This window comes from Melanostigma gelatinosum, assembly GCF_949748355.1.
Source record: "Melanostigma gelatinosum genome assembly, chromosome: 19".
In the NCBI taxonomy this organism is placed as follows: Eukaryota; Metazoa; Chordata; class Actinopteri; order Perciformes; family Zoarcidae; genus Melanostigma; species Melanostigma gelatinosum.
Window position 1 is genome coordinate 12,289,711 of NC_136652.1, and position 15,007 is coordinate 12,304,717.

Below are 15,007 nucleotides of genomic sequence, written 5' to 3' on the forward strand. Positions count from 1 at the left end.
GCCATAGTCAGATTCTGTGACAGTCTGGGATCACTTTCTTTGCAGACGACCAAAACCGTTCCACAGTCAAGTCTGTCAGACATATCAGTTGACCATAGCAGAATTTTAATTTAATTAACATGGTTACCTGCAATAATTTGATTCCTTAGCTGAGGAGGAATTTGAACAGCAGGGGGAAGCACGGCACAAGCCGGAGATTTGCAGCAGTTGACCTTGGGAGCGAAGTTTGGGGCAAGCAGTCTGGAAGTTTTCCTGGAGGTGGCCATCCATCTTGCCAAGGGATGACTGGATGTTTGAGAGTCCTGAAGATCAGCACACTGAAGTTGTCTTGCTCTTTTAGCCGCGGCGTTAATGTCAGCGGCGGCAAAAGCATGAGCGATAGCGGCGGCACGACGACAGTGCTGTTTGTAGGAGTAGGGAGAGGAGCAACTATGGCCCGATCTTTAGCATTTGCTAAAAAAAAAAAAAAACTGAAGGTCTCCCTGAGGGGAGTGGGGCATTCGTGGCAATAGAGTGCTTGTTAGACATTACGCAACTATCTTTCCCTATATTTGCGGCTGTATTGTTTTTATAGCCCCTTTAGTATCCTAAAGCTTGTGGGACAAAAAAAATTAAAAAAGCCAAAAGGAAACTACTCTCCTAAAAGAGGAATTGCAGTCGTGGCTGACTTCTAATGCAGAGTTAAGACAAAAGAGGACTTCCCAAAGCTTTGCTACAAATTCAGCAAAGAAAAGACTGCAGGTTTAAAGACATTTAGTTTATTCAGAAGTTTGATCAGATGTTAACACAATAGGCCCAGAGGAGATTTGCCTTTGCTGAGTAGAGTCTGTTCCTCTTTGCCCTAGAAAGACAAGCAGAGTATAGATCACCAACTGCACGTAGATTTAGTTGACAAACTGTTTTTCGAGATTGTACTTACCCCGTCTTACTCCTTTTATCTCTTGCGGTCTGGAGTAACTCCGGTGTGTAGGTTGCACACACTGGCCTCTGCACAAACCAGCCAATTGGTTGTTTTCGTCACAAATTACTGCATCACAGTGGACATAGATCTGCAGACGCAAGGGTTTATTACACAGGGCTACATGCAGCTGTACCGTGCAATGTGGCCTTCATTTGGTTACAACAGTCCCACTTTACCTTGTCTTTCAGAACCACCTCCTCGTTAGTGAAGGTGAACATCTTTATAGAGAAGCGTTTGATGTGGGATGGGACCAAAACCCTTGAGTCGCTCACAACAGGATGGAAAATGGTCACATAGCGATCATCAGGATTCTCACAGCTGGGGAGGGAATAAAACCAGCTTCTGAATGTTTTGTTAAACCCATGAAATTTGGATTATGTTTCAGAGATTGTCACAAATCAACCTGAATTTACAGATTGCTTTCAATCAAGAGAAAAACTGAAGGTGGCACTAAGTTTTATGCTGCCATTTACCCATCCACAATGATATCCCAGAGAGGCAGAGACATCCGGTCATCATAAAGTGTAGCCCAACACTTCTCCACGATGAGCTCCAAATTTGGGTCAGTAGACTCAATCAGCGTCACCTCAAAATACAGAGGCTGCCTCAGATATTTTACAACTGGATAATCTTCTGCTTGGTAGAAGAGATTGTATGATGAATCTAGAAGAGGAGTCACATTAGTAAAAGGCATGACCAGCCAGACAGAGTACAGTCTTGCAAAAAAAGATAGGCGTTTAATAAAGTCACCCTTACCTTGTGCTAGCCTCATTTGCACCATCAGCTGCCCTGAGCCGATTTCTGCTGTGAGTTCATAGAGTCTTGGTTTAGAGCTGAATGAGACAGTCTGAGTCTCATTGACCATGTAGTAGCAGGAAACGGTCTGCCTATGGGAGGAAAATACACTGACGGTGTTGACCTCTCACTAGACTATGTCAGAATAAAAGATTGGCAGAGTCCCTTTACCTGTACTCTGGATCAACCGGCGATGTGGAGGCTACTCTTTTGTTGTAATACAGGCCAATCTCATTTTCATACAGCATGTACTGGTCAAAGAACTAAAAAAAAAAAAAAGTGAGGCATTAGAATGTTTAAGAAAATAATTTGTAGATTTAAGGTGAACGACACTTACTGTTCTCGTGGTTCCACAGGAAGCGACACTGAAAGAGAAAAACGCAGAGCGATCGTCACTGAATGCCGGTTTGCAGGACTGGTCCTTCAGGGTCAGCCTACTTGGGCTGAGATTGGGCACAGATTCCAACTTCACAGCCATAGCGGTCATGGTTCCATTGGGGTCACACACTGAGGGTAGAGGTGGTAAGGGTTAAGATAATGTCCTACAATCCCAATCAGCAGAAATACTGCATTTCTTATGTCTTACTGGTTGTTATGAAGGGGAAGGTGCAGGACAGGTAGAGATCAGAAAGCACCCAGTTGTTGATGGGATCCAACAGAAGCAAGTCAACTCGGGTTCTGACTGAATCCGAGGTTATCAGCTGCAAGACAAAAGGGAAGTCATCCAGCGCAGCAAATTCATCATGAGCTTTTACAGTTTGACATACCTCGAACACTGTGTCCTCAGCAGTGTATGGCAGTATGAGGCTAAAGTGTGTCCCGTTTCCTTGGAAATTGTATTCCTTAGCCATCTCAGCTGTCAGCTCTCGAGGGCCAACCATGGCCTTGAAATTGTGACCTTGATTTCCATATTTCACACCGATGTAAAACTGGTTCTGGTCACAGGTGCCAGTGATGGTGGGTAGCTCTAAAAGTAGAGAAACATTTAACCATTTGAGTGAGCAACTTTTTCTCCCTTTGGTTTTAAGGAGAGTCCCATTATTTGAAATGTTCTCCCCAGTCAGAGGGAGAAACACAGTCAACTAGATACCGTGAAAAGCAAACGCATGATAGCTCACCAACATCCTGATGAGATGCCTGCAACTCGACTGAGTGGGTAAATGGTGTTTCTTCAGGCAGGATGATAAACCCAAAGATCAGAGGGAGGAAGTAAGTTGTAACCAAGCGGTCAGGATTCTGCAGATAAACAGCTCAGTTATGTGTTTGAAACACTGCCATGCAGAGCGAATAAGCTGGCACGGATTGGCTTTCTGCATTTATAATTTCACTTGCATCTTTCAGGACTACATCCGATTCGAAGGGTACTGAAAGAGAGAAGCTCTTGGTTCCATTGGGGTAGTTGTGGTCCTGGACAGTGAAGCCTCTGGCATTGCTCTCCTCAACAGTGAGAACCCCAGTGGAGAAGGTGATGTTCCTCAGCACCACATCATGAAGAAAGGTGCCCAAGACAAAGCTGAACACTCGGGCCTCTGGAACAGTATCTGAGGAACAGAACGAGACAGGTTTGTAGCCTTCTTCCCGAGCCTGAGTTTCTGTAGTCTGCCGGAAAATGTGACTTACTTTCGTGGAAGTGGAGAGGTTGCGGCATAAGAGGGGTGGTAATTGGGAACAAAACCTTGTATCTGGTATCAGCTTGGGTGTCAGTGGTCCGCCACAGTACCTCAAGCATGGGCTCAACACTGTAGGTGATGTGGTACTGGTAATCTGGGGCATGGCTCTGCAATTATTCATGACATTTAAAAAAAAACATGCAAAGACTAGTGACTCTTGCATTTCTAATGTAGAAGACTTCCCAACCTTGAAGTGACCATCAGGCGAGCCCACTGGGATCTCAATGACGATGTGATGGCGTGTGGTGGACAGTGTGTAACCCCGTGCAGCCATCTGAGAGCCATGAAGCCTCTTCCCATTGATACCCATGTGCATTTCTAGGACTTCAAAGTTGCCATCGAACAGCGGTGTCACACGGCGAGGTACGTGCCAAGAGATTACATCGTTGATGAAGAGGACGCCACCTGTAAATGATAAAGCAACTGTTGACACAACTGTGTGACAACTAAATGTTAACAGTGTCCAGCCACTGATTGCTCGAGACTTACCTGTGGGACAAGCAGCTGCCAGGTTCACCACAGTCAGACCATGCGGTGCCCGATAGTAGGCGCTCACCCTGAAAACTTCCATTGGGACTCCACCCACCTAAAAGATGCCCAATTTAAAGTCATGCTTTTAATGTCAAGGAAAATGCAAAACACTGGAGATGAGTGTCGCTTACCTCATCCGAATAAGTCTCTGCTGTATTGTACGGGGATCGCATAACCAGACGGGTCGAGGTCACCATGGCACCATAGCCGGCTTGTTCAGCCTCACTAAGCACCATTGACACTGGTTCTGGGGTGTAGAATGTCAACTTCAAGATACCATGTGCTGCCCCAGAGGCCTATAGGGAAGGGAAGAATGAGTAATTTCCTCCGTTTGCGATAACAAATGTTGCAGGTTGAACAGCAAGTCCACCACAACAGTTGAATGTTAACACGTACATCAGGAATGGCGTCAATATCTTTAACATCTTGAGCCTGTCCCTTTGCATCAGGAGTAGTAATGTGGTTTGACACCTAAAACAAGAAATGGTGGTTTAATAGTTTGGTAAGACACTAGTTGGTAGAACAATTAATGTAAAGTAACCTACTTCCATGTAGTTCCTGTCACAGAGAATCTCTCTTGAGGCCCACTGAGTGTAGCTGCATGTCTGCATCACATCATGGGTAACCACGTCTGATTGAGTGTGGCTGTACATTCGGAGCCTTAAGCCAACATTAAAGGTCTGATCGTCCTACAAATGCAATGCATGAAATGAGAAGAATATTGGCATTAGTAGAGTAAAGAGCTGAAATCACGCAATTTGTTAATGTAACTAATGAAAAATGTCAAACATTTCCAGCCGCCTTGGTCCATTTTAGAAAATACTGTCAAATTACAATAAATTGAGCTCAAACACACTTTGTTGTCCACGTAGCAGCCGAGCAGAGACGAGTAGATTCTGGTGTTACCCCACGGGTCAGACTCCATGCTGTAGCCACACTGAGCAGCCAATCTGGGTGTTAACACAACATGCTGGGTGCCAACTGGGGGGGGGGGGGGGGGGGGGGGGGAAACAACCATGTCAGGACTTTACTCTCCTATTGTGTTCATTAGTTCATTATTTTATACTCACCGACGGCTTCAACCTCAAGCTCTTTCCCCACTGCTAGGGCCTTGTCCAATGAAAGCCTCATTATATTACCCACACAGTCTGACCGTAAACTACTGCCTGTTAAAAGAAAAGGCTTGTGAGGAAGAGTAAACGTTCTTTAACATTGGCAAAGTAACTTAGTTTGAATTCAGGCTTACGTGACTGAGAATTGAGCTTATTTGGCCTTGCTTGACCCAAGAGGATTACTGCAGCCATCAAGTTCCATAACAAACTTGAAGTAAAACACATAGTTTAGAGACATTAAGTGTGCAGCTAACAGTCTCTGAAACAAAGAAAGAAAATTAACTTACATGTTCCCAAGCCTCCACATGTTGCAGTCTGAGTGCAGCCAAACAAAAGAACTAGAGGAATCCAGTCACTATCGGCGCTTGACACTGAACACCCAGCACACCCTAAAACAGATCAACTCTGAAGAGAAGTGACTGATTGCCTTAATGATCCATTACCAGCTGTTTTATACCTCAGGGACCTGTACCATGTGATCTTCCTTCCTGTGTTGCCTGTAGTTCATGCAACATAGATTTCTTTGTTGACTCAACTATGGGTACATCCCAAATCGATCGGACTGACTGACTGACTGGAGTTTCATATCAGAGTGAAGACACATCACAGATTAAACTCAAGCTTTATATTTGATTAGTTTTGTGATTCACCATCTGTGTTCATTGTAGGTCTGAACAACCGAAGGACCACAAACAACTTTCTTCATTTGCTCGAAAAATTTGTCTTTTCATGATCTGATATTTCCCTCAATAACTTTTATTATGGATCCAATTAACGTCAGAGAGAGTTGGAGAGAAGAAACACTTTTTACATCATGTATCATCATTTCATTCAGTCACGTGAGGCGGATCATTCCTGAGTGTCGGGTTTGATGAGTTATATCATTTAAGTTTAACCTGAAACATGGAGCCTCATCATTCCAGTATCCAAGAGAAACCAAAATCATATTCTGGGTTAATTAATAATGACGTCACAATCTGAATTTCAAAACGTACAGACGCAAATAATTCATAAATATGACAAAAGCATTCCGTCGGTAGAAATTGGTCCATCTCTACAGTGATGATTACTGTCTTTATTAGTTTTTTCACACTTTTTTGTCTTTTCACCACAGACAGAACACATACACACAAAAAATAAATTAAAAAAAGGATCTGGATTGCTCTGTCTCTTCAAAAACATGATAACTCCTGTGAAATATTCAGGTTGTGTTATCGTTGACATGTAAACATCGTCCATTTCTCCCACTTCTCACAACATCGCTCCACTTGAGCTCTTATTCTATGAGTTCAAGTTCCAAGTTAATTTTGTCCTTTATTTCTCTGTCGAAAAAGTCCCTTAATTGCAGATATCTGAAGTGGTCCTGGTTATTTAGTGAGTATTTGTCTTTCAGCTCCTGGAAACTCACAACACTCCTGTCTTTAATGACTGTGCATACTGCTGTTATTCCATGTGAAATCCATTGTTTGAACCTCAGATCGAGAGATCGGGATAAAATGTCTATCATAGGCTATCCATCGTAGAAGCCTGAGCTCTTTTTCTCGTCTGTATTTTCGTACCAATTTAAACCACATCGCTAACGTAAATCGGGTGACAAGATCCATCTGTTCAAGAAAGTCTTTTGCTATATTTCTGTCTCCGATAAGGCTTTGAATTTCCCTTCCTTCTACATAACACCTCAAAGTCCATGAGTCCGTAAGGGGGGATATTGGGGCCAAATCCCATTGTCCCCTCTTACGGACTCACAGACTTTGAGGTGCGCTCCCGCGAAGTCCGTGAGGGTTTAGGGATGTCCCACTGTCAAATCGTCAAGTGTTTGAGGGCTCTGTTGCAGACATTTTGAGCCCTTTATGAACCTTCCGTAAGTCAGCATGGTATGCTGACTTAGCCAAAGGGAATTACCCACAAATCATTGCAATGTGACGTTAAACACGGGGTAACCAGTGGACGCATGGAGACGTAAAAAAAAAAAAGGTAAACAAAGAGGACGGATCACGTGTGTTCGGCCTGTCACAATACATTGACTCAGAAACATTCAGGGTTAAAGATGGAACAAAAAATAAACATGAAATCAGAAGATCAGGTTCTGGGCCATCTTCTTACAAGCGCTGAAGGTGCACCACACCTTTGTACCTCACGTAAGTAATCGCTCAATACTTTTTAGGGTACTGAAGAACAGTAGATCACATCATATTTATTAGGGGTGTAACGGTTCACAAAATTCACGGTTCGGTTCGGTACAGTGGAGCCACGGTTCGGTACGTTTCGGTACAGTAGAAAACTATAAATGCCAGAGAAATGTACTTGATTTTAAAATATATTTATTCATTACAACTAACATCATAAAGTTATTCTTTGACTTGGAACAATGATGGAACTATACCTGAGTGACCCATCCTCTGGGGTGTCTCCTTAGCAACACATAAGCATGAAAAACAAAAACTGCTCCTTAATGTTATGTAGTATTGTTACTTACATCTTGCTTACATCTTGTATTGTTACTTACATCTTGTAAAAGAGATTTTTAATCTCAATGGGACTACCTGGTTGAATATTTATTTTTTATTTTTTTATTCAAACGTATTCGGTTCGTCATGCGTACTGAACCGTGAGCCTCGTACTGAACGGTTCAATACGTTACACCTAATATTTATATATATATATTTGCCATTTTACCATTTCAGGTCATAACAGCATGTGCCGTCCTCGATAATATCAGCCTTGGGGCTGGTGACATCATGGCCCCAGAGGATGAGCCTGTGGAGGATGTGGCAGAGGATGAGGGGGAGAATGGTTTGCAACTGGTGCTCCTTTGCGGGACCAGCTGTCTGCAGAGGTGTCTGTCCAAAAGGAGGTACCAGGTGACCACGATTATTGTTAGGCAAGTATAACAATTGTAAAGCTGTGATACCTAATTACTAAAAATGTACGCAGTCTTTTATACTTCCTTATTTATGAAAAAAATTCGTAGTGACATGGCAGCTCATCCTTTTTCTCTCCCTTTCTCTTTCTTGGCCCTGGCTGACTTGGCCCGGCTGCATTTCCTCCTCTTCTTCCTGGTCACCCACTGCGTTACTTGGCCCTGGTCTGTCCTCAGGGATGGAGGCAATTAGGACAGAGGGGTTTATAGACGGCCTCTGTCCCAACACCTCATCCATGAGGACAAACCACGGCCAAGTTGCAGCAGTGGGTTTCCCACTGACTCCGTCTCCTGACCCTGGGTACTTGCAATCCAAAGGCGGAGGACATCAATCAAGACTGTCAACAAAAACAGCAACAAAATGAATGTCGGCAAACGTTAATTAACTTGTAGCAACACATATGCACATACTTTATACTTCTTGAGGTTGTCCCATTTAGTTTTGCCTGCAAGGGACTCACCCTCCCCTGCTATATTATATAATGCGTTGTCCTCTACTGGTTGTCCTATTGGTAAAGAAATTGTAAGTCTCTCTGGATAAAGCGTGTGCTAAATGACTAATGTAATATAGGACGAGAGCTAATGTAACTAACCTTAAGAACAAGCTGGTCAAAAAGATATTACAAATGGACCAATAGCTTACTTCCAAACAACGCTTGCAGAATGTTTGGCTCCGGTGAAGAGGCCGGGATTCTCCCCCCTCAACTTGATAAACTGAGCCGTTTGCTCCTGGCTCCCTATAACAAAACAGAATTTAGTTAGTTTTATTTCACACCGGCAAACACTCAAATTCAGTTTCTGTGTAGTTAATCTCAACGTTTGTAATGTTACCGGATTTAGTGATATTTCACGTTCACAACCTGCCTACCTGAGCTCCTGTTGGTCAGTTTATGGACATATTAAGCATACAGCAAGAGAATTAGATCGCTTTTTGGAAGAAAACTTAAACCAGCAGAAAACCTTTAAACCAGTAATTCAATAATTGACAAAACTGATTTGGATGCTTCAAGTAGCCAAGTTCCGAGACGTTGACAGGTGAAGATGGTATATTCCCTTTTTCACTAGACTGGTACCATCTCCGCATTAGCTGCAAGCATGTATAAATCTACAGTTATAGAATCTGCATAAATCATTGAAATTGATGCAGACGGGAGTATCTGTGTTTGAAGTCTCCTTGCCACTTTCCCGGTCCTCACTGAAGAAGTGGTGAGGATCCTGTCCAGGCTGAGATTTCTTTTGGGTCGCCGTTTGTGGGCAAAGGCTCACCGTGTGTGAAAAAGACCTGCACATGACTCATGAAAGGGTCCGATGCCCTGTGAAATGTCTGCTCATAAGCGTCAGATCAGCAACAGACCAGTCTATTCTTTGACCGCACAGAGCCTCCTTTGCAGAGAAAGATTTGTGGTACTAGTAGGAGCACCGCCGTAGGACATTGCCAGGTCTGAAATGATGGCTAAAGTGTCCAGTTTGAACCTACGATCTGGGTGAACTTCGTGACTACTCCAAATGCCTTGTTAAGCTCTGCCATCGTCCGATTCATTGACAGTCTGGGATCACTTTCTTTCAAGACCTCTCTACAGTAAAGTCTGTCAGACATATCTGTTGAACATAGCAGAATTTTTATTAAATTTACATAGTTGCCTGCAATAATTAGATTCCTCAGCTGAGGAGAAATTGCAGAAGCCAGAGATTTGCAGCTGTTGCAGTAGATGCCCCCTGGGATCAAAGTTTGGGAAAGCAGTCAGGAAGGCTTTTCCAGAACCTGGAGACAGACGGCAATCTCGCTAAGGGATGACTGGATGTTTGTGAGCGCAGCCAGGACCGGATCTTCTTCCTGAAGATCGTCATACGGCAGGGGTCTTGCTCTTTTAGCCGTGGTGCTAACGCCAGTGGAAGCAAAAGCATGAGCGATGGTGGCGGGGCGACGATAATTCTGCTTGGATGTACTTTTTGCCGGACTAGGGAGAGGCGCGACAGGAGGAACTAGGGCCTGAGCATTTGCAGCAATAGAGTGCTTTGTTAGACATTTGCTGTTGTAGTTTTAAAATTCTATAGCCCCTTTAGTAACCTAAAAAAAAAGAAAAAAAGCTCTCCCCTAAAAGAAGAATTGCTTTCTTGACTGACTTATAATGCAGGGTTAAGACAAAAGGACTTCCCAAAGCTTTGATACGAATTCAGCAAAGAAAAGACTGCACAAACGTTTAAAGACAACTCGTTTATTCAGAAGTTTGATCAGATGTTAACACAATCGGCCCAGAGGAGATCTGCCTTTGCTGAGTAGAGCCTGTTCCTCTTTGCCCTAGAAAGACAAGCAGAGTATAGATCACCAACTGCACGTAGATTTAGTCGACAAAATGTTTCCAGATTACACTTACCCCGTCTTACTCCTTTCATCTCTTGCTGTCTGGAGTAAATCTGGGGTGTAGGTTGCACACACTGGCCTCTGCACAAACTATCCAATTGGCTGTTTTCATCACAAATCACTGCATCACAGTGGATATAGATCTGCAGACAGAAGGGTTTATTATGCAGGGCTACATGCAGCTGTACCATGCAATGTGGCCTTCATTTGGTTACAACAGTCCCACTTTACCTCATCTTTCAGAACCGCCTCCTCTTTAGTGAAGGCGAACATCTTTATAGAGAAGCGTTTGATGTGGGATGGGACTAAAACCCTGGCGTCGCGCACAACAGGATGGAAAATGGTCACATAGCGATCATCAGGATTCTCACAGCTGGGGAGGGAATAAAACAAGCTTCTGAATGCTTTTTGTTGAACCCATGACATTTGGATTATGTTTTATGGAGCATCACAAATTGCTTTCAATGAAGAGAAAAGCTGAAGGTGCACAAAGTTTTATGCTGCCATTTACCCGTCCACAATGATATCCCAGAGAGGCAGAGACATCCGGTCATCATAAAGTGTAGCCCAACACTTCTCCACAATGAGCTCCAAATTTGGGTCAGTAGACGCAATCAGCTCCATCTCAAAATACAGAGGCTCCCTCAGATATTTTACAACTGGATAATCTTCTGCTTGGTAGAAGACATCGTATGATGAATCTTGAAGAGTAGAGTCACATTAGTAAAGGCATGGACCAGCCAGACAGGACAGTCTTGCAAAAACAAAATAGGCATTTAATAAAGTCAATCTTACCTTGCGCTAGCCTCATTTGCACCGTCAGCTGCCCTGAGCCGATTTCTGCTGTGGGTTCATAGAGTCTTGGTTTAGAGCTGAATGAGACAGTCTGAGTCTCATTGACTATGTAGTAGCAGGAAACGGTCTGCCTATGGGAGAAAAATATACTGAAGGTGTTGACCTCTCACTAGACGGTATGGCCGGATCAAAGATTGGACGAGTCTCTTTACCTGTACTCTGGATCAACTGGCGCTGTGTAGGCTACTTTGTTGTTGTAATACAGGCCAATCTCATTTTCATACAGCATGTAGTGGTCAAAGAACTTAAAAAAAAAAAAAAAGAAAAAAAAAAAATATGAAAGTGAGGCATTATAAGGTTTGACAAAATAATTTGTACATTTAAGGTGAACCAACACTTACTGTTCTAGTGGTTCCACAGGAATCGACACTGAAAGAGAAGTATGCGGAGCGCTCGTCACTGAACGCCGGTTTGCAGGACTGGTCCTTCAGGGTCAGCCTACTTGGGCTGAGATTGGGCACAGATTCCACCTTCACTGCCATAGCGGTCATGGTTCCATTGGGGTAGCACACTGAGGGTAGAGGTGGAAAGGGTGATGAAAATATCCTACAATCCCAATCAGCAGAAATACTGCATTTATTATGTCTTACTGGTTGTTATGAAGGGGAAGGTGCAGGACAGGTAGAGATCAGAAAGCACCCAGTTGTTGATGGGATCCAACAGAAGCAAGTCAACTCGGGTTCTGACTGAATCTGAGGTTATCAGCTGCAAGACAAAAGGGAAGTTATCCAGCGCAGCAAATTTATCATCAGCTTTTACAGTTTGACATACCTCGAACACTGTGTCCTCAGCAGTGTATGGCAGTACGAGGCTAAAGTGTGTGCCGTTTCCTTGGAAATTGTATTCCTCAGCCATCTCAGCCGTCAGCTCTCGAGGGCCAACCATGGCCTTGAAATTGTGACCTTGATTTCCGTATTTCACACCGATGTAAAACTGATTCTGGTCACAGGTGCCAGTGATGGTGGGTAGCTCTAAAAGCAGAGAAACATTAATTAACGATTTGAATGAGCAACTTTCTCTCCCTTTGGTGTTAAGGCGAGACACCCAATATTAATTGAAACATTCTCCTATTCCCCGTTGGGTCAAAGCAATTAACTAGATACCGTGAAAAGCAAAAGCATGATAGCTCACCAACATCCTGATGCGATGCCTGCAACTCGACTGGGTGGGTAAACTGAGTTTCTTCAGGCAGGATGATAAACCCAAAGATCAGAGGGAGGCCGTAGAATGTAACCAAGCGGTCAGGATTCTGCAGATAGAAACAGCTCAGTTATGTATTTGAAACACTGCCATGCAGAGCAAATAAGATGGCACGGATTGGCTTTCTGCATTTATAATTTCACATACATGTTTCAGGACTACATCCGAATCGAAGGGTACTGAAAGAGAGAAGCTCTTGGTTCCATTGCGGTGGTTGTGCCCCTGGACAGTGAAGCCTCTGGCATTGCTCTCCTCAACAGTGAGAACCCCAGTGGAGAAGGTGATGGTCCTCAGTACCACATCATGAAGAAAGGTGCCCAAGATAACGCTGAACACTCGGGCCTCTGGAACAGTGGCTGAGGAACAGAAAGAGACAGGTTTGTAGCCTTCTTCTCGAGCCTGAGATTCTGTTGTCTGCTGGAGAATGTGACTTACTTTCGTGGAAGTGGGGAGGTTGCGGCATAAGAGGGGTGGTAATGGGGAACAAAACCTTGTATCTGATCTCATCTTGGGTGTCAGTGGTCCTCCACAGTACCTCAAGCATGGGCTCAACACTGTAGGTGATGTGGTACTGGTAATCTGGGGCATGGCTCTGCAATTATTGATGACATTTTAATAAAACATGCAGAGACGAGTGACTCTTGCATTTCTAATGTGGAAGACCTCCCAACCTTGAAGTGACCATCAGGCGAGCCCACTGGGATCTCTATGACGATGTGATGGGGTGTGGTGGACAGTGTGTAACCCCGTGCAGCCATCTGAGATCCATGAAGCCTCTTCCCGTTGATACCCATGTGCATTTCTAAGACTTCAAAGTTGCCATCCAACAGCGGTGTCACGCGGCGAGGTACATGCCAAGAGATTACATTGTTGATGAAGAGGACGCCACCTGTAAATGATAAAGCAACTGTTGACGCAACTGTGACAACCAAATGTTGACAGTGTCAACCAAATGTTAGCCGTGTCAGCCATTGACAGCTCGAGCCTTACCTGTGGGACAAGCAGCTGCCAGGTTCACCACATTCAGACCATGCGGTGCCTGATAGTAGGCGCTCACCCTGAAAACTTCCATGGGGACTCCACCCACCTAAAAGATGTCAGGTTTAAAGTCATGCTTTTAATGCAAAACACTGGAGAGGAGTGTTGCTTACCTCCTCTGAATAAGTCTTTGCTGTATTGTACAGGGATCGCATAACCAGACGGGTTGAGGTCACCATGGCACCATAGCCGGCTTGTTCAGCCTCACTAAGCACCATTGACACTGGTTCTGGGGTGTAGAATGTCAACTTCAAGATACCATGTGCTGCCTCAGAGGCCTATAGGGAAGGGAAGAATGAGTAATTTCCTCAGTTTGCGATAACAAATGTTGCAGGTTGAACACCAAGTCCAATTTTAACACGTACATCAGGAATGGCGTCAATATCTTTAACATCTTGAGCCTGTCCCTTTGCAGCAGGAGTAGTAATGTGGTTTGACACCTAAAACAAGAAATGGTGGTTTAATAGTTTGTTAAGACACTAGTTGGTAGAACCATAAATGTAAAGCAACCTACTTCCATGTAGTTCCTGTCACAGAGAATCTCTCTTGAGGCCCACTGAGTGTAGCTGCATGTCTGCATCACATCATGGGTAACCACGTCTGATTGAGTGCGGCCGTACATTCGGAGCCTTAAGCCAACATTAAAGGTCTGATCATCCTACAAACGCAATGCATCAAATGAGAAGAGGTTCGGCATTAGTGGAGTCAAGAGCTGCAATCAAGCAATTTATTTAAGTAATTAATGAAAAAGGGCAAACATTTCCAGCCACTTTTGTCCATTTAGCATTGTTAAATTGCCTAGTGTTAAGATATTATAAAGAGTCATTTCAAAAATTCACAGACCAAACAATTTAAGGGAGAGAAATACAGCCCTGAGATTTTTACATCACATTACAAACACGTTGTATCCTAAAAAAAAAAATGCATGTAGAGGGAAGGGAAATACTGACAATTACAGTTAAACACGAGAAGTTTGATTAAAGTTTGTCAGAGAAGCAAATACAAATTAGGAACTACTGTGTGCCTCAAAAATGAGTCTTGAGAAATGAAGAGATATGGGAACTACACATGTTTTTCTTACTGGGGAATTATAATAAAATGTCTAATAAATTGCGCTCAAACACACTTTGTTGTCCACGTAGCAGCCGAGCAGAGACGAGTAGATTCTGGTGTTACCCCACGGGTCAGACTCCATGCTGTAGCCACACTGAGCAGCCAATCTGGGTGTTAACACAACATGCTGGGTGCCAACTGGGGGGGGGGGGGGGGGGGGAGAAAGACAACCATGTCAGGACTTTACCCTCCTATCGTGTTCATTAGTCGATTTTATACTCACCGACGGCTTCAACCTCAAGCTCGTTCCCCACTGCTAGGGCCTTGTCCAATGAAAGTCTCATTAGATTCCCCACACAGTCTGACCGTAAACCACTGCCTGTTAAAAGAAAAGGCTTGTGAGGAAGAGTAAACGTTCTTTAACATTGGTAAAGTAATTTAGTTTGAATTCAGGCTTACGTGACTGAGAATTGAGTTTCATATTTGGCCTTGCTTGACCCAAGAGGATTA

General features: G+C 43.8%; 1 protein-coding gene across 1 annotated transcript; it reads right to left on the reverse strand.

Moving 5' to 3' along the window:
* Positions 1-9,730: 9,730 nt before the first annotated feature.
* On the reverse strand, positions 9,731-14,639 carry LOC306793523 (uncharacterized protein; the record flags this gene model as incomplete). Its single annotated transcript, XM_079291166.1, has 18 exons — positions 9,731-9,947; positions 10,236-10,288; positions 10,583-10,724; positions 10,863-11,052; positions 11,147-11,277; positions 11,359-11,450; positions 11,548-11,717; positions 11,797-11,911; positions 11,978-12,177; positions 12,338-12,455; positions 12,554-12,762; positions 12,842-12,998; positions 13,078-13,295; positions 13,397-13,493; positions 13,558-13,722; positions 13,810-13,884; positions 13,959-14,102; positions 14,571-14,639. The coding sequence occupies 18 exons, from the start codon at positions 14,637-14,639 to the stop codon at positions 9,731-9,733; spliced, it is 2,562 nt and encodes an 853-aa protein (XP_079147292.1).
* Positions 14,640-15,007: the final 368 nt, after the last annotated feature.